General features: G+C 39.1%; 1 protein-coding gene across 5 annotated transcripts in view; it reads right to left on the reverse strand.

Annotated features, from left to right (window-relative positions):
• The window catches only part of dock4b (dedicator of cytokinesis 4b), a 94,269-nt gene that overhangs the window by 19,867 nt on the left and 55,721 nt on the right, over positions 1-18,681 (reverse strand). For 2 of the 5 annotated variants that reach the window (XM_047803778.1, XM_047803774.1), the window contains exons 21-41: positions 17,147-17,228; positions 16,356-16,526; positions 13,444-13,509; positions 12,628-12,820; positions 12,111-12,238; positions 10,842-10,976; positions 9,805-9,903; positions 9,331-9,425; positions 9,146-9,221; positions 8,825-8,925; positions 8,670-8,728; positions 8,198-8,346; positions 8,009-8,094; positions 5,197-5,223; positions 4,929-5,024; positions 3,535-3,595; positions 2,942-3,035; positions 2,664-2,812; positions 1,791-1,877; positions 1,563-1,667; positions 917-1,058 (exon numbers count right to left, since the gene is read on the reverse strand). In XM_047803778.1, the coding sequence (XP_047659734.1) occupies positions 917-1,058; positions 1,563-1,667; positions 1,791-1,877; positions 2,664-2,812; positions 2,942-3,035; positions 3,535-3,595; positions 4,929-5,024; positions 5,197-5,223; positions 8,009-8,094; positions 8,198-8,346; positions 8,670-8,728; positions 8,825-8,925; positions 9,146-9,221; positions 9,331-9,425; positions 9,805-9,903; positions 10,842-10,976; positions 12,111-12,238; positions 12,628-12,820; positions 13,444-13,509; positions 16,356-16,526; positions 17,147-17,228 (2,201 nt within the window). The remainder of the gene's footprint in view (positions 1-916; positions 1,059-1,562; positions 1,668-1,790; positions 1,878-2,663; positions 2,813-2,941; positions 3,036-3,534; positions 3,596-4,928; positions 5,025-5,196; positions 5,224-8,008; positions 8,095-8,197; positions 8,347-8,669; positions 8,729-8,824; positions 8,926-9,145; positions 9,222-9,330; positions 9,426-9,804; positions 9,904-10,841; positions 10,977-12,110; positions 12,239-12,627; positions 12,821-13,443; positions 13,510-16,355; positions 16,527-17,146; positions 17,229-18,681) is intronic. The other 3 variants (XM_047803776.1, XM_047803775.1, XM_047803777.1) reach the window with 3 other exon arrangements.

An 18,681-nucleotide genomic window follows, 5' to 3' on the forward strand; every position in this document is an offset into this window, starting at 1 on the left:
TGCTTTATGGTAGGTGGGCACTGGTCCATTTTTAGCTTCACAATGATGCTTGCCTGATGAAGCTAAAAGTGGACCAGCACCAACCTACCATTAAAGCACTTCTCCTACCCTACACACCGCTCCCTCCAATCCTCTAGCACGGCTCGGCATAAATTAGCACTTACAACATATTTTTAATACTCTTGTTCCCACTGGATAAGGGCATCTGACAAATATAACATAAATGTAATTGCATACAGGCTCTGCAGATTCAAAAAAGTTGTTTTCTAAGACAAAAAAGTTTTTTTCTACACTGAATTGTACTGTATGCACTAAGGACAGTCAACTCCATCATATCCCCTGAGCAAATGTTTGGCACTGTGTGGGTCACAGAGCACATCTTTGAGAACTCATCAGCACAGAAATATGAATTAAATATGGCGGCAATCCAGGAAGGGTACTGATTAATTGCTTGCAAGGATAACAAAGCACTAGGCTAATGCAGTTTGACCGCACACGTCTGCTCTAATTGCACTCAAGAGAAAGGCCCACATTCTGCATGCTCCAGCCTTCCACATATTTGTCCCGCCAACCGTGCAAGATTGTGTCCACTGCCTGGCGTCACCTGAAGCCAGCTCGCAGTCGCAGTGGGACAGAATCGATTTTCTGCCACCATACAGATGCGTATTTACAGCCATAGTCCTGAGCTTGCACAAAATCCTACTTTCCCCTCATCAAAAGCGCTGTTCACATCAGAAAAGCATCAGCAGCTGTGATTCATTTTATACTACATACAAACATCTGGTCACATGTAGAGCTCATAAATAATGCAAGAATTTTAATTTGTAATAGTCATTATTTTGTAGTGTTTGTGTGTGTGTGTGTGTGTGTGTGTGTGTGTGTGTGTGTGTGTGTGTGTGTGTGTGTGGAAGGATACACTGGGCCTCAGCCTGGTAGATGGTCTGGTCAGGCTGGTTGGCATGTTGCATGGCGATGGCATGAGGGAATTCGTTAAGCATGCGCTGCTGGAAGGCTTCTAAACGCTCATAGTCGTGACCACGACATACAAACTCCTTATTCTGAAAAGTACACACATACGAGCACACATGCAAATACCCTAATCAAATACACAGAGTGGGTAAGAGTGCCACCAAGTGGACTCGAAAGCAATCAATGAAAACACTGTTGACAGTAACATATATTCTAAACATAGGGAAATCTAGACTAACACTACATCATGTTAATAGCTTTGGTTCTCATTTAGATCTATAGACATTTCGGGGAAAGAAAAAAAAAAAAAGTGTGTGAGTAACATCGGCAGTCAGTCCATCATCAATCAGTGGCTTCCAGAGCTGAGTAGAAAGCCTCGCAGTGACTGAAAACTAAACATTTCCTAATAATTAATACTCTAATACCTTTAGTTCATTATTCTTAGTTGCCAGTGTACATACTGTAATTCCCAACATTTTCAGTGACCATAAAAATCTAAAGTATGTTCAAAAGTCTCATCTGATTGTGTGTGTTTTTAAACCTTTAGAAAAAATGCCCGACAATGGAAGCTTTTTGTAGGCGTTCCCACTTACCCGTAGAAAGAAAGGAAACTTCTTCCCGTAGAAGCCCACTCGAAAGAACTCGGGCTCCAGTCTCTGCTGGTCCATTATTTTATCATACAACGAGGCCTCCATCATCTGCACATATTCCAGAAGAAACATGTAAGTGCACAAAGATCAGACAAAGCAGAGTGGCTTTGTGTTTCTCTGTAAAACGAAACAGCTCTTGAATCTAATGATATAATACTCAAAGAAGCCAACCTTCATTTTGCTCAAGTTCCTGTAATCATAGTACGCTTCGTACTGATCGGCCAACTCTCGACACAGGAGGATGCCGTTCTCCCAACACTGAGAGGAAAAGATAAAACAGGCGTCATACCATGTAAGCAGCCATGTTAACTTCCAGTGGAGGGCAGTAGATGATCATCAACAATTACTTGCAAAGAAAAAGCATTCACGGTGGAGCTAGAGTGTTTTGTTATGAAGCTAATTAAACGAAATATTTTCCTCCCTGCTGCTTCCTAATCCTTTAGCAATGTCACACACACAGGGCTTGATTCAGGAGTACAGAAAAAGACAAGACAGTGGGTGCAATGAGCTTTTATTTTCATTCAAGCTGCTTTTGATGAGGGTGCTAATTATGTAAATGCCATTGTGTTGTGATGGGTAACTAATGAAAAGACGATCTCCAGCTGATATTTTGATCAGTAGGTGATGAAGTCGAAGTCATGAGATGCAAATGCTGCTATGCAACAGGCGGACTACAAACAACCTTGAGAATAAAGAAACAAGCTGAAACAAGAGCATTGCCTGAAGGTAATACTGCACTTTTAAGGAGATAAAAGTGACTAAGGGGTGACATACGGTATAGAAGTCTAGTCCTAATAGCAACACAAATGAAATAGAACAGAAGTGTTGTTCAAAAACAAAAGGGTAAGAAACAAAACACGAGAAGGAAGGAAGGAATTAAAGAAAGGAAGGAAGGTGGGAAGGAACAGGAAAAAAAATAGACAGATAGATTGACAATCTGAGAATGACATCGAAAATAAAAGGGACGGAAGAAAGAAAGAACGAAAAAAGAAGAACGAACGAATGAAAGAAAAAATAAAAAGTAAAAATCTATAATTAAAAGACCTTGCCACGGTCAAAGTTCTGGATGATGGTGAGGTGCAGGTACTCTTTCCTCTGCCACTCGCTCTGCATAGGGTAATTCAGGAACTCCCTCAGTGGCCTTTCTGACCACTCCAGCAATTCGTCGTACAGCAGCAGTGTGTAAGAAGCCTCTAAACACACAAAAAGCACACAAAGTCACGACAAAACACCCACCAGGCTGCCATCATTCTCTTTTCTTTCCAGCATCCACCCCACATGCCCCTGCAGAGCATCGCTCTTCCACCTACATGTGCCATTACCTGTGTAGTTCTGTGCTTTCAAGTGCAGGTCATATAGCTTGTGGATGTAGCGGATATACATCTCCTCCTTATTCAGCTCTGTTTTATAGAAGTTCTGCACAGACAGAGAAAAATGGAGAGAAAATAGAGAGAGAGAGAAACAATGAGAGATAGAGAGAGAGAGAGAGGGAGAGAGAGAGGCCCAAGGACCAAGTGTTTTCTGCTTTAGGAATTAATGAGACCCGCACTGTCCACCCACATCCCCAGGCTATTGCGATGGATTCTTGTATGGGGAAGAACTCAGAAAATAAAATTAACAAAACACAAATTGTTGCGGGGGAAAAACTCACTCATTGACACGAGCAGTAGAAACCTTTTAAACATGACATTTAAAGACTCAAAGGATAAATACTCCGGGACACTGCTGCTCTGAAAACGATTGTTAAATTAGCAGGTTTACAGAAATCAGACCTTATCGGTGGCCTGTTAGGTTTGGATGTGTGGTTGACGGCTTGTTGTCTCCACAGCAGAAGGATGCAGTAAAGTGTGAAAGCCAGTGTGGGCTGGCAGGTGTAGCATTAATGCTGGTGATGAGCACGCAGAAAGAAACTCACCAACAGACTGACAGTACAGCCAATCTTCTTTCCATCCACTTCTCCAAGTTTCATACAGTCCCTGGAGAAAAAAGCAACACCGAAAGCCATAGCCTTAGACTCGGGAATTAAAGGATGTTCGCTGTTCCAAAATAAATGTCAGTTCACAAGAATATTTTGTAGGGTTTTTTTCTTACATCCTGTGAAGATAATTGCATTTGTATTTAATGTTTATAGTCTGCGTCAGAAAGTGTAGAATTACTTAAACTGCAATTACGCATGAAACGTCAACCTAAGTGTCCTGCTTCCAACCAACCAATCTGTACACTTCCTGAACTTTGTAGCCAAAGGATCTTCTGCCGTTGAGTAGGAGCAAATCATTTATGGCACACAAAAACCTCCTATGTCATTTTTTTAAAATGTTTGTTTTATTATTATTTTACCTAAAAGTAATATTATTATATGTAACAATTTTCCACATGCAACTGCTATAAATAACTAATTTGTATTGTTTTTTATATATATATATATAGTAATTTTTAAGGGATAGTGTAAGGGATAGGGAAAATTTCTGCTGTTACAGGAAAACAATCAACAATGAAGTCATTTTCTAACAGAAGATCCTGAAGTGTTTTATTCCATTTCTCCTGCATGAATTTTCAAACATTTTTAAACTATTTAAGGTTAAAATATTCATGAAGGACAGAACATATTTGAATCTTTTTTTTTACGCATACTTACTGCTGAACAACAACAAAGCCGTGATTTTAAGTGCATATTATCCCTTAAATTACAATAGCTATTAACATCATTGTGAAAAATCCCTGTGAATAGAATTTCTGCAATATAGAAATATGGTAAAACGGTAAGCGCATGAATACAAGCCGGTGATTTGAGTTACAACCAGCGTTGTAATGTATTTGAGTTACAGCCTGAGGTGCTGTTATAGAAAAGTAATCAACACCTTCTGACCAATCAGATTCGCCTGCTGCATGATGTAGGCTCTTGTATGCCACTGTGTTAAACCCCATATAGTGTCCATGTGTAGTGAACAGTAGCTCGTTTGGAATTTGACGTGAAGATGGCAGATTTTTACATGGATTCAAAGTTATATACTGTATCAGTGTAACATAAATAACTATGAATAAATTAAAGAAAAACAAAAAAACATTTATAATATAATATAATATATAATATAATATAATATATAATATAATATAAGAAACTGTTACCTGTAAATCTTTGCTGTTTATGGCACATTATAAACTCATTAAGCTTCAAACACATTAAAAAAAACCTTGAAGGTCGTCCTTTGAAACGCACTTTGAAAGAATTTGGGTGAAGACAGTCATTGTGTGGGTGTGTGTGTGTGTGTAGAGACAGAGAGAGATAGTGTGCATGCATGTAACACTCACCTGTAATCGAGCAGTCTCTCCATTAGACGTGTTACAGTCGCGATTAATGAGATTCCGCTCTCTCTCCACGTCTCTCTCTCGATCTTCTTCAAAAGACTGAGACACAAACACACCCAGAAGAAAGCAAAAGCCAATGATTAATTCCAAACTAGCATCATGCACACAAACTCACAGTCTTCCCATAAGCATTATTCCCACACAAACACAAAAACACACACACACCCTACTCACAGGTCTAACCACAGAAACAGCGAGTAGTGCGTCTTACCTAGGATACGGACCGAACAGAGGAATTCTACTCCAGGAAAGCAGAGGCAAGACAAAGTCATATTAATAGATTACAGTCAGAAACACTCACTCATACAAGTTAGTAACATGGTTAGTAGAGTTAGTGTGGAAAAGATAAAGAAGAGAGGACATGAGCGAGCGGTTTAATAAATCCTAATTAATACCTGAAATATAGATTCTAAAGACAGAAAGGAAAGACAGTGGGCTAAGGCAGCTAGTAAATGTCATGTTGTGCATATTAAACAGAAATGATATTTCGGGGATTCTTCTGTTTGGCACCAGCTTAAACAAACAGAACAGTGTAAATACAGCTGTGATGTGCCCGCAGGCAATGTGATCAGAAACTGAAGCTGCATACACAAGCCTCTCTTTCTCTTTCTGACACACACACTGGTAGTTCAGCACAAATCGATAAAACACAAGGAGCTCATAATCCCCCTTTATGTTAAATATTTATAGATAAGTACCACACAGACATGCTGTTTGCAGGTTGACTATAAACTGCCCTTATACTGATGTATGAATGCAGCCATATTTGGATGCTGGGAGGACTGCATGATAAAGGCTAAACTAATAAGCATGAGTATTTATAATGATAATTATGCCAAAACATTAAAGTCAGACATGTAAAGCCTGTATAGTTTACAAATTACTGAAAGGAAACAGTATAAAGTGAAAATTGAAGGCTAGTAACAACCTTTCTAAAATTCAGAATAAGGACAACTTCCTCTACATTTACATACGGTTACTACGGTGACCTGTATGTGCAAAACACAAACAAGCTAGAAATACAACAACAACAACCCCAAAAGTAGAATACCTCCAAAAGTATCTGAAGAGCAAGAGCTATTCTTTTGTTTTTGTTCTACACTAAAGACGTCGGTGTTCAAGATAAAAACGGGGGCAAACTAAAGGTGCCACGTTCTTAGTTGTTGAATACATCTACATTTAAATATCAGGAAATTAATGCTGAAATTCTGATCTCAGATCACTTGATCTCAAAACCAAATGTCTTCAGTGAACAGCAAAAACAAAAGAATTGGCCCTCGGATTGACGGTGCCTCGAACAGAGAGGAAGCTTTTGAGGGGGAAGAGGAAGGAAAAAAAAAAATCACAGCACTTCACAATACAGTGTCCTTTGACCCTTTGGATTACAAATAAATCCTGCAAATATTCAAACACTTGTTCTTGCGCCTCATCCGATCATTTCTCTGTAACCTAGAGCTCGAACCATTAATACACAACAGCAAATTGAGACCCGCTACATCGTTAACTCAGAACAGAAAAGGCCACTCCATACTGAACACCACATGCGCACTGATGATTTAAGATGTCTCACATACCCACTTAAATAAAGTATACAACTTGCAGTGAAATGAAAACCTGGCCTAAGTCGTGGCCTAATGGTTACAGAGTCTGACTCCTAACCATAAGGTTGTGGGTTCGAGTCTCAGGCCAGCCACTACTGAGGTGCCCTTGAGCAAGGCACCGAGCCCCCCAACTGCTCCCCCCGCAGCATAAATGGCTGCCCACTGCTCTGGGTGTGTGATCACGGTGTGTGTGAGTGTGTGTTCACTGCAGTGTGTGTGCACTTTGGATGGGTTAAACCCAGAGAGCAAATTCTGAGTATGGGTCACCGTTCTTAGCCGTACGTCAGGTCACTTAATGTGAAGTTAAAGTCATTACAGCCCAGAATAAATCTTTATTTTCAGCACTTACATCCTCATATTAATGTTATGTCATGTTTTAGATAGGTTAACAGCCTGAAACATCAGCATACAAACAATTTTATACTAATAAGGACAAGTAACAAGATTCAGTAGAAATACCGAGGCTGATATTTGCTCTTTAAACCTTGTCCAGTGTTTGGCTCCATCTCTCAGACTCCTGCTCTCTGTAGACCATCAGCAATGATCTTGTGATGCTCAACAGCTTTGAGTTAACATTGAGGTGTTTCTGATTTGGCGGTTGAGTTTGTTGAGCACATTCATTGTGGTGTTTTTGATGTGTTAATGTGTACTGCACTTACAGGCCATCGTACACTGCAAGGTCACACATTTATATGTTTATCACACTTCCTCATATCACTGACTGAATGTATTACTAAAAATAATGACTCGTTATAAACTGCTCACTTTGGGACTTTTGCACAGCTCACTTTAGTCATTTTAGGTCAGTCAGTGTATTCACAATGGCATACAGTATATCCGCTCATATTTCATCTATTATTTTACTTTGTACAGCCTCCCACTTTATTGTACAGCTTTACTGTGCATCATTTTATTTTGACATTACATTTGACATTTTTTAGTATTTTATCTAATTTCCTCTTATTGAAATTTTACATTCCTTTAAGAGTCTTGACCTCATCTCGATCTCTTTCATACACGGACGGTCGTAAAAAAGGATTTTAGCGCACGTGCCAGCGTGTATGGTGACGGATATTATCCAGATTTTTATTTGATAACAACATGCTTGTCTTTGTCTAGTTAAACTGTGTGTATTAGTCCTTTGAATTATAAATACACTGATTTGGAATTCCAACGCATTTAGAATATTAAAGTAGCTCTAGATAGATTAGTAGCTCTAGATAGTCAGATACACGGTCACATCCTTATAAAGTTGAAAATATTTTCTGAATAAAACAGATTCAATTTAGCAACGCTCACACATCACGAGTGTTTAAATAATCACGGACTCATAACTGTGACTACTTCACTGTGAACTCCCAGCTGCCCTGTAATAATGCTTAGTGAATAAGAGAAAGGGAATCGGCATGCACTCTCACTCACATGCTGTTGAAGAGCTCTCTGTAAGTTTCATCGCCCTTTCCCTCTGACATCAGGCTGTCGAGTTTGTCTATAAGTTTGGCCTCCACCTAAGGCAAATAATCATCCAGGGTTATAGGTTAAATCATCCCATGTGCAATTAAAGAGAATTTGTGCACTGGCTCACTGAAGCAGCAGGGGGCACTGTTGCACCTGTTTAAAGTTGCCGCTACGCCGCTGTTCCCAGTCCATCATATCGTGAAAGATGGGGATCATCACGTTCCTCAGATCCGGCTGAGGAACCAGCGTCACCTCGAGAAATGGGCCGATCATAGCAGGGATGAAGTTTAATTTGTGTTCTCCTTTGAAAGCGAAATAGAGAAGTTGTCACAGAGAGAGAGGAGAAAGACAAAAATGGAAATTCTTTACGTTACATTAACCACATTTGTCAGACGAACTTATCCAGAGCGACTGACATTTTTTTATGTCTTATTTATACACCTGAGCAATTGAAGGTTAAGGGCCTTGCTCATGGGGCCAGCAGTGGCAGCTTGGTGGACCTGGGATTTAAACTCACAACCTTTTGATTGGTAGTCCAACATCTTAACCACATGTACCAAATTCTAAACATAAGCTTGATTTTTTTTGAGCAGGAAAAAAAATGAAGATGTTCTCAATCTCCTACCTAGATTCTGCCACATACTGAAGATTTCACAACCCATCATCACCCTCATATCTCCATACCTACAAACACACATGGCAAAATAGCTGCATTACAGAAGTGCACGAATGTCTATTTTGATATATAGCTTGTAGAACAGGAGTGTGTGAGCTACTCACTTTTCTAGAATTTTCTTGCGTTTTGAAGAAGAGAAGGTCTCAAGCTGGAGGCAGGGCTGGTTAATGAACATGACCGATAGATAAAAGTACGAGTCCCAGACCTAAATTAAACACGTGAACACACACCCAGTGTCAGTGAGGAAGCATTCATGTTAAGTACAACCTTCATCTGTGATTGTTTTAATAAAATGGAGTTAAAGGTGTGTGTGTATGCGTGTGTTGACACCCAGGAGTGCATTTAACACACACATCAGGAGCCCGCAGCCTGAACACACACACTGAGCCGCATGCACATACTCAGACACTACAATACACACATACCTTGTAATCAAACCTGTCATTGAGAAAGTTTTTCCTCAGAGCATCTGACAGGTAGAGCACCGTTGTGATGATGACGCTGTAAAGGAAAGGTGTGTATCGATCAGCGTGAGCGCTAGCACCACCACATTCCGTTATTTATTTATCTTTATCAATGTTTAATCATCATTAACTAGCACTGGACTTACTTATTAGTGACGAGCCGCATGACCGTCCAGTCTTTGGGAAACATCTCGGGCCGGATCAGGATCCGGAATACGGTGAAAATCTGCAGGAGGAAATCCTGACAGGAACAACAACTACTCAAAAATCAAAGTCACCCGCTTCAGTTACTGAAAACATGAAAATGTCCTGACTTTAACATGATATAAACATAAATACGAGAAGATATAATGCACTGAATAGCTCCAAATCAATCCATTTTAAAAGCCCACTGCTCTCAGTTTTACTGGTGCTTGCAGAACATGATGCTAGATTCAGGCTTGATGCAGCCAACAAGGTGTAATTCTATTCATTAGGGCTTGGAGGCTCGGTGACTGTACGCTCAGCAGTTTTGCAAAAAAAAAAGTACCATTTTAAAGCAAGTACACAAGTTGCTGTTAGTATATTCTGTGAATAAGCATATTTGTTCACGAAAAGCATTACTCCTGGGTTATTCTTACCCTCAGCTCATCTTTACTGGTGAAACGCTGCAGATGCTTCTGGTAGTGATGATCTCCCATCTGCTTCAGGAGAGCCAAGAGACACGATACAAACTCCCCCTGAAACGCAGAAAAGTTACATAAACTTAGACAATAAGACAATTTCAAGTGCCTATGTATTGTTTTGTGCTTGTTTAATTCCCACTCATGCCCACTAAAAACTGACCAAACCTGCCTACACAAACAGCTGATTTTAGAGAACATTTAAAAGGTGGCTTTATTTCCCTACATACACAAAAAGTTTACCCAGACTGACTCAAAGCAAATACGTTACTGATGTTGCACGAATGGATGAAGCAAATGCGTCATTTTAAATGCAGTACATTCGAGCTGTAATCCTGTAACCTGTTAATGAAACAGCTTTCATATTTAACTGCCGGTATTCTGCTCGCTCTCATGATTACAGTACTGTTACGTAACCTCTAAACCGACGAGGCTAACCACTGATTCCTTATTAGGACAGACATCCTGTTTTACCTAACCCTCTCTCTAGCCCTGTGGCTCAGAGTGGACCTCAAGCCCCCAGCTGATGACCTCTGAGCTGATAGCCAAAAAAAAAAGTAACACACGATTATAAAAAGAAGACAAAAGAACAGCTCTGGTGAACACGACTAAAACATAAAAAGACAGAATTTGCCTCCAAACTGATCTCCTTCTCTATTGACACAGTGTTGACTGAACACATCCTGCAGACTAAATACCACAGGAAGATCAGTGCAACTATAGAAAAGCAGCTTTCTGTAAAGACACGGAAAGGCTGGCATCTACAATACAATACGACACGACACAAACACACATCACGTCCGAAGGAAAAGCTCTCCCACGATTCACCTGACACACAGCGGCTTTGATGTAGAAAAATCTTTGTCTGCTGCACAGTAATTAATAGACCCTCGGGGGCTTTTGTCTTTTTCTTCTCTTTATTCTTTATTTCCTGCTCTGTTAAGTGCAGTATTGCTCTCACTCTAAGTCTCACGCTGTATCTTTTGTTTCCTCACCGTGACATCCTGACTCTGCGGACGCATGGTCGACGCTGGGGTTTGGGGACGATTGGAAATCTCCAGTATGGTCCTCAATAACACGCTCAGCAAGCTCTCCACTATCAGATCCACTTCTTCAGACATGGCTGGCTCCTACGTGCACACACACACACACACACACACACACACACACACACACACACACACACACACACACAGAGACACACAAATGAATAAGAACGTATAGATAGCATACTCTTTTAAAATTGCATTAAAATATAATTCTTGGTGCTATACTGCAGGGGTGTCAAATATACAGCTTACACTAACATTCGTCTTATATACCGTAAATAAAAAAAAAAGTAATGTAGCTGTGTCTCTCCCTCTAAAAGAAATAATTTAGGGTTTAAAAACAATGGAGGTGAATACTTTTTCTGTTTTATTTGTGGCCTGTCATCTGAACTGAGGCTGCTCTGTCATGCTACAAGAATTTTGGAAGTGCATAAATAGATTAAACCCTCTGCAAATATAGCATTCGAATAGAGCTGTTCAAAAGTGAATCTGATTATAACAACAAGGCTTTAAGTAGTGAGGTTAATAATGAGAGCAGTGGAGCTGATGCCTCTCTTAAAAATACACACACACACACACACACACACACACACACACACACACACACACACACACACACCTCTTCTCATGCCAAACAACAGAGCAATCAGACTACTAATCTACAAAACCATGCTTACTCACAAAGAACTTTTTTTTGGACGCTCCTCATATACTAGAACATCATAAAGTTAAGAGACCTAAATATTCAATTATGGCAATTTTTCTAGAACATTGTGCCATCAATTTAAGAAGAACAATTAATTAAACAAACAAAAAAAAGTAAATAAAAAGAAATATATACTTTTTTACCTTTTATTTGGATTTTATTTACCATCTCAGGTTTTTGGGGATTGAGGATGTATTTTATTACGCAATTGTGTACATTTGGTCTACTAATTGTTGTAGATTCTGTCCAAATCTACCTCCAAACAGCCATTCGAGAGCATGAGCTGATGTCTTACTGCGTTCATCTTACCTCTTTTAGATCTCGCTTAGCAGTAACTCAGTAACTGTGTTGTACTCTAGTTTCAAGTCCTCACTCTTTCCTGCCATTATTTAGAGAACTGTGTTTCTCATAGATTGCATCACTCTCTCAGCTCAAAAGCATCTCTCTTTCTTCCTTCCTCTCTCTTTCTTTCTGTATAGTTCAGGCCACGCTACTGACTCGTGTCTCACCGTATCGTATCTCTTTATGATGGACATCATGCTGGTGAGTATTTGTGCGCACATCACCAGATCCCGCTGCTCCTGCAGGTGAGTTTGTAGCAAGCGCAGAACCACAGGAAGCAGGATAAACCTCGATTCTGAAACGCATACAGACGCACGTTCGTTAAAGGTGATGTCAGTGACCTGGGAAGAAGCTATCAGGAGGTAGCAGTTTTGAAATCATTAAAGCAATACAGCCCCTCTGTTTAGTGTTCTCTCCACAGACAGACAAACAGAGACATGTTCTTGTCTTGACTGGTTGGATGTTGGTGCTCCATATTATCTGTCTTTTTGACTCAAAGACCTTGAGGCCTCCATTATAAATGATCCATCAATATATCTTATTTATATAGGCCAAAGAGTTCTGATTTTAAAAAATCACTTATGCCACCTTTAATTATGGTACAAACTTACAACCAGAAACAACATCTAATCAAATAGCCAAGTATAAACCTGCAACGTGGAAGTGTGTGTGTAATGTATGTACCTGGATTTGTGTAGATTTGGCTCTCTACAGTTTTGGAAATGCACTGTAATTTGACAGTTTCTAGGGGGCAGTCTGGCTGTGAGGAGTCTGGAAGACTCCCCAGTGTCTCCCGTACGAATGAGGCCACCTCTCTGACCGTGAATAGCTTCAGCAGCTCCCCATAGACTGCAGGAAATGCCTGCAAAAACACTGCCTGTAAACACACACGTACACACACACGTACACACACACATTCACATGAAACACACACACAAACACAGGTTGTAGTTTATTACAAATATGCCAGATATTCTTCACCAAAGATTATTCTTAAATGAGCATCATCACAGCAGTCACACCCTCAAATTTTAATAAAACATTTTGAATCATTTTAATACAGAATCATTGACATGCAGTCATCAGCTACCCTTTGGTCACGGTTGCACTAAATCGTGTGCTTGTGAGATTTGTCACATTGTGTTCTCAAAGATCTCAACACACTGAAAATTCTTTTACCATGGTGCCATTTGTTTTGTCTGTGGCACTAAAATCAAGCCGGTAGATTAGGATTCTATCTGTTAAGATCATTCTAAGATTAATCTGTGCCGGTCCACAGCTTTTAGTGGACTGAGATCAGACCTCCGATCAGATTTACTGACTTTGATAATTTTCCTGAAGCATTCATGGGTTCAGTAGGTGATGTGTTTTGCATTATCGTCCTGTTGAAAGCTAAAATAACTCATGCTTATGCCTTAGATAATGTGAATCTTTTATTGTTAAGAAAACACCCCTGTCACAAAAAAAACAGTCCTAAGACAAGATTCTGTTATCACAAACCTTCACTGGAAGCTGTGTGCATAGAGGTGTTTGGGTGATGAGCAGAGTTGGCACTGTGCCAATCTTCTATAATCAAGACCAAGACAATGCACATTAGACACCAAGATTTTGGATTCTTAGTATTTCACAAATACAGACATATTGAATTTCCTCTTCTTTCTCCCATGAGTAATAAAATACTCGTAATAGTAAGTGAGGGTCCACTTTGGGGCTCATTTTAAGGTTACCACTGGACTCACAGCAGCTCATCTAATGACCTTTGTCTTTCTACAGCAATCAAAACGCACTTCTAATGATGGGTCTTTACAGTGTTCAGTGACATATGAACTGAACTGGAATTAACTATTTTATATACAGTATATATCTGCTAAGTTATGCAATTTAAAAGAATGGGCCCATAAATCTTTAGATAACTCTTACTGGACTACAGTAATTTACATTTACGGCATTTTACATCCCTTATACCACATCATTTCTCCACTCTTCAACAAAGAACCTGTCAGGTACAAGTTGATGGAGACAGAGCCTTGTATTTAGGTCCTAGAGAAACAGAGTCATATTCATTTATGAGACATGAAGCATTATGTTTTGTCCACCCCATGACTTAGTGACTTAGGTAATGCAGAGTGCACACAAGTATGCAACTAGCTAATCAACTGGACAGGTTTAAATACATCAAGGTCCAGCGTGCATGCTTTGCTCGCCCACAAATGATACTAAAATTAACCAGCCGCAAAACCTTTTCATGCGAGTTAGAGAAGTCTGTTAGACAAGTGTCATTTCCAGCAGTACACACAACCCTGTAAAGCCACTCATTACAGTCTTCTGATGTGTGTAGTGCAGTGTGTGGAGCTGGTGCTAATGAATGTATTAAACATGCATGTCAAACGACAATTTTTGCAACAAAGAGTATCTTTTTTTTCTAACAGCTACTGATTTTCGCACCACAAATGATTTAAGACATTAAAGGTTTGTTAACATTTAGCCATGACTTCTAAAAGTAACTAAAATGCTGTGTACAAAATGACCTATTGTACAACACATATTACTATAGGCACATAGTCAGTCTGCAAAAAAAATAAAAAACAAAATACACAACAATTCAGTTTAACAATTCAAAGGAGAGAAATTAGAAAGCAGATGTTATAATATATTTATAATAGTACCTATAAGTATTATAAGCTCCACCTGCCCATTTGCCAGTCTCAGCAACCCTACTGAGGGCATAATGTTTAAATCCAGAATATTTAAAGTGTGTGACAGTGCATATATCTGTAATCTCTAAATTCCTCTGGTTAAAGTTAAAAACACCTTCAGGGTTTTCAGAGTGTGTATGTGTGTTTGTGCACGTGTGTGTGCTTGTGCATGTGTGTGTTTGTGAATGAGTGTGTGTGTGTGTGTGTGTGTGTGTGTGTGTGTGTGTGTGTGTGTGTGTGAGAATGAATGAGTGTGTGTGCGCTCGTGTGTGCGTGTGTGTATGTGAGTGGGAGTGTGTGTGGAGAAGGCCAGGGATTAGCGCAGATTAAGACAGCTCTGACCTGCATTCTCTTACTGCCTTTGTCCCACTCTGTATAAAGATTAAAACACTCAGGCTTAACAACACATGTGGCAGCAACCAGATTAACACCTACAAATGCTCTTCTTCCCCAGTAAAATAAAAACTTTATGGGCCAGAATGCACAAGGAATCAAATTAATTAATTAATTAATTGTTTGTTTGCCTGCTGCTGCTTCCTCTTCAGTTCACACTTCACCAAAGTGTCAAGCAGATCCAGTAACACAGTGTCTCAATGCAGTCCTTGACTATCATTTATGCGTTTAATAATAAGGACTAGGTCTAATTAAGAGTCTACTTTGATAAAATAAGAGTCTAATTTGATCTGAATATTAAAGCTATTCCTAAGAAAGGGGGAGTTAAAAATAATACATTTAAATAAATACACAAACAAATAAATAAATAAAGTCAAACAAACAAACAAACAGACAAACAAATAATTAAATAATAACAAAAATGAAAAGTAGAAGAAAAAATACATATGTTTAAAAATACATTACAAAAAGAAAAAATGGAAAAAATAGTGTGTGTACAACTCAACCCCACTTTAGCAGCAAAACAGCAATAAACAGATGAGTTTTTTTTTTAACCGTATTTTTTTTCTATCAGAGAGAATACAGAAAAAAGTTAAAACAGGTCACGTGTAGCACGTGTAGTCGTTCCAGATTTACTTCTATTCTCTCAGCTGTGTGTGTTGCTCTGTCTATCGAACCCCTGCTAATGGATATAATCTGATGTAATGAGAAAGCAGTCGATACATCAGATTATATCCATTAGAAGGGTTTTATTCGAGGAGTTGTGGAGTTTGAGGAGTTGTATTTCCTCCTCCTCTAACAAACCAGAAGGGATGAATCATTTTCCTCAAGGACAAATCTTCAGAAATTCAGTTAAGGATATTATACAAAGAAATAAACAAGTTTAAGTACAGTAAAGTTCTCACTAACTTATCCTGCTTAAGGGCTAACGAAAACTAAACTTTATCATTTGCATTGCTGAATATAGTGGAGGAGTAGGTAAGTCCTCGAGCTGTGTGGAATCTGTCTTTAAGGATAAACCACTGATCAGGGAATAGTACTATCAAATCACAACTTATTTATGAGCTGATATTACAAAGCAAACGATAAGAAAGATGAATTCTCTAACCTAAAGAGGAGTAATGTGTAGTGTGACATTCAGGCCATATGTTCCACTGTTCACCTGCAGCTGATGCTCTAATAGCTTAAACTCATCTGCTTTATATTTGCCTTTTTTGTTTGTTTGTCCAAGAACCAAATACATGAAGTTCCCATACTAAATAAAATTTAATGATATTAATTGTAATTAATAGATAAAGCTGCCTAATGTTTAAACAGTCTCACCTGTGTGTGTGTGATAGGGCCGGACCCTTTGTTCTCCTGCGACAAGAAGAAGCGAATGGACATGAAGAGTTCGTGCATACAGCAGCGAAACTCTTCGTCATTCTGGCCCCCTGTGGCGAGTGCAAACAGCCTCCGAGATTGGATAATGTATTTAAAGATGTACTCTGTTGCCTGCAAAAATAAATATACACACACACACACACATATATTGGAGTTCAAAACCAAAGAAGAATTTGTGAACACTTTTATTTCTGAAATATTGTCATTCATCATTTGGTGCTCAAAATGTGAAGGAATATCACTTGTTGGTTATATGAATGACTTCGGCACATCTGCAGCTGCAGGACATCACTAGTATCTCACACTGCTCTGGTATAAACTTGGTCTACTCTTATGTCAGTCTCATAACACCAGTAGACCAGGATCACACCAGAGCACAGTGAGAAACCAGTCGTGTCTTTGAAGCCAGATCGCCACACTTCCTGAATTTCTGACAGCTGTAAGGCTTAAAAATATAGAGGCAATCTTTTGTGCTAAAGTGGTTTCTGTTCACTAATTTCGATCACTCTAGTAAAACTGTGGTATACACTCAGCTAACATTCCTGCCAATTTTGAGCAACGAAGACCTAAAAAAAAGACCTACACACTCACACACAAATAATGAAACTACTATATTATCAGAAGCTCTTAATGTCCAGAACAAATACAAAGAAAGGACCTTTATTGTTATAGCATAGAGCAAAGTGCTCACAGCCAACAGTAAAACAATAAGAAACTGCATAAGCTCCTGCCTTGAGTACACGCTGGATGTGGTCCTGGTGTTCGGCTTCAATGATGCGGTCCACATACCACTTCAGTACCTTAATCAGATCCCTAAACACAAGACATCATGGTGTCATGATCATTAATGCAATTTCCAAGTCATGGTGTCATTTTTACTATTCTGATAGATTTAACAACACTGTGAGAAATGACAGATTTTGATTTGCCACTGAAGATAAATAGAATATATGTTAAAATGAGGCACTGTGGATGCAAACTGTTTTCAATTTCCCTCCTAGAGGAAACAAATAGAAACGGCTTCACCCAAAACACTTAACGTTAGACTTCTGTTTCTGCGAGCAAGAAGTGTGTGTGTGTGTGTGTGTGTGTGTGTGTGTGTGTTACGTGATTTGTTGTATAATCTAAGAGGCTGTGTAGGAGTGTGTTCCTGATAAATCCATCACTAAAACAGAGGAGTTAGTGATGAAGCCTTTATGAGACACCACGGTGTAGCTGGTAGCATAAAGGGCAAGAGAAGTTGGAAAAGTGATGGATACGCCAGTATAGGAAACATCTGCCTTCCAGGCAGGAAAAGAATAAGTGTGTATGAAATGAACAGTGTGTGTGTGTGTGTGCGTGTGTGTGTGTGTGTGTGTGTGTGTGTGTGTGTGTGTGTGTGTGTGTGTGTGTGTGTGTGTGTGTGTGTGCCTGACTATGAGCCCTGAATCAGTGATATTTCTGTAAGTAAAGATAAAAATCAATAAACACAATAAACAACATGGGAAATAATTGAATGAGTGTTTAATTTATTTATTAGTTACAGTAAGTCTTCTACCAGACATAACCATGTAACCAGAAATGTGTCCGAGTTGTGATTATCATTTTAAACTGTAGTGATTAATTATACTGGCACTGGCAAAAACCTATAATGGCAAAACTGAAGATATGCTGAAGACCACACATTAGGTCTACCATGCAGTGATGTAAACGCACCACAGATTTAAACCTAGATTTAACGCATAAACCTGGTGTTAATGCACATTTGTGTGGCAAGGCACAATGAGGTTTATGGGTAAGTGTTGAATACAGAGATGTATTTTGCATTTTCTGCTAGTCCATGTAAACTGACAGTGTGTCATTTGTAACAAGGGTTCCACTAATATTGTTCCAAATAACTCTAATAAATGTTCATGCTGCCTTACCCAACACGATGCAAAACATATATCTAACTTGTATTATAAATGATATAGACATTCTCAGCATTCTTGTTCTAAGTCGAAGTTTTAATAAAACATCTCCTAGGATAACAATCTTGCTTTGGCAAACAGCAGATAACACTCAGATTGCATGCAGGTATGTAGACTTCACCCTGTATAAGTGTCTGTGCACAACGCCCTGATGTGCTTGTTCATAGACGTACAGTATAAATCAGCTCTTATGCACCACAAAAATGCTATACAGCTCTACAGCCAGAACACACCATTTCATTTAAAGACAAAATGAAGATGTTAGACAGGCTTGAATAATGTCTTGTAGCAGATTCAGGCTTATGGACAATGCTAAC

The sequence above is a fragment of the Tachysurus fulvidraco genome, chromosome 19, assembly GCF_022655615.1.
Source record: "Tachysurus fulvidraco isolate hzauxx_2018 chromosome 19, HZAU_PFXX_2.0, whole genome shotgun sequence".
Lineage (NCBI taxonomy): Eukaryota > Metazoa > Chordata > Actinopteri > Siluriformes > Bagridae > Tachysurus > Tachysurus fulvidraco.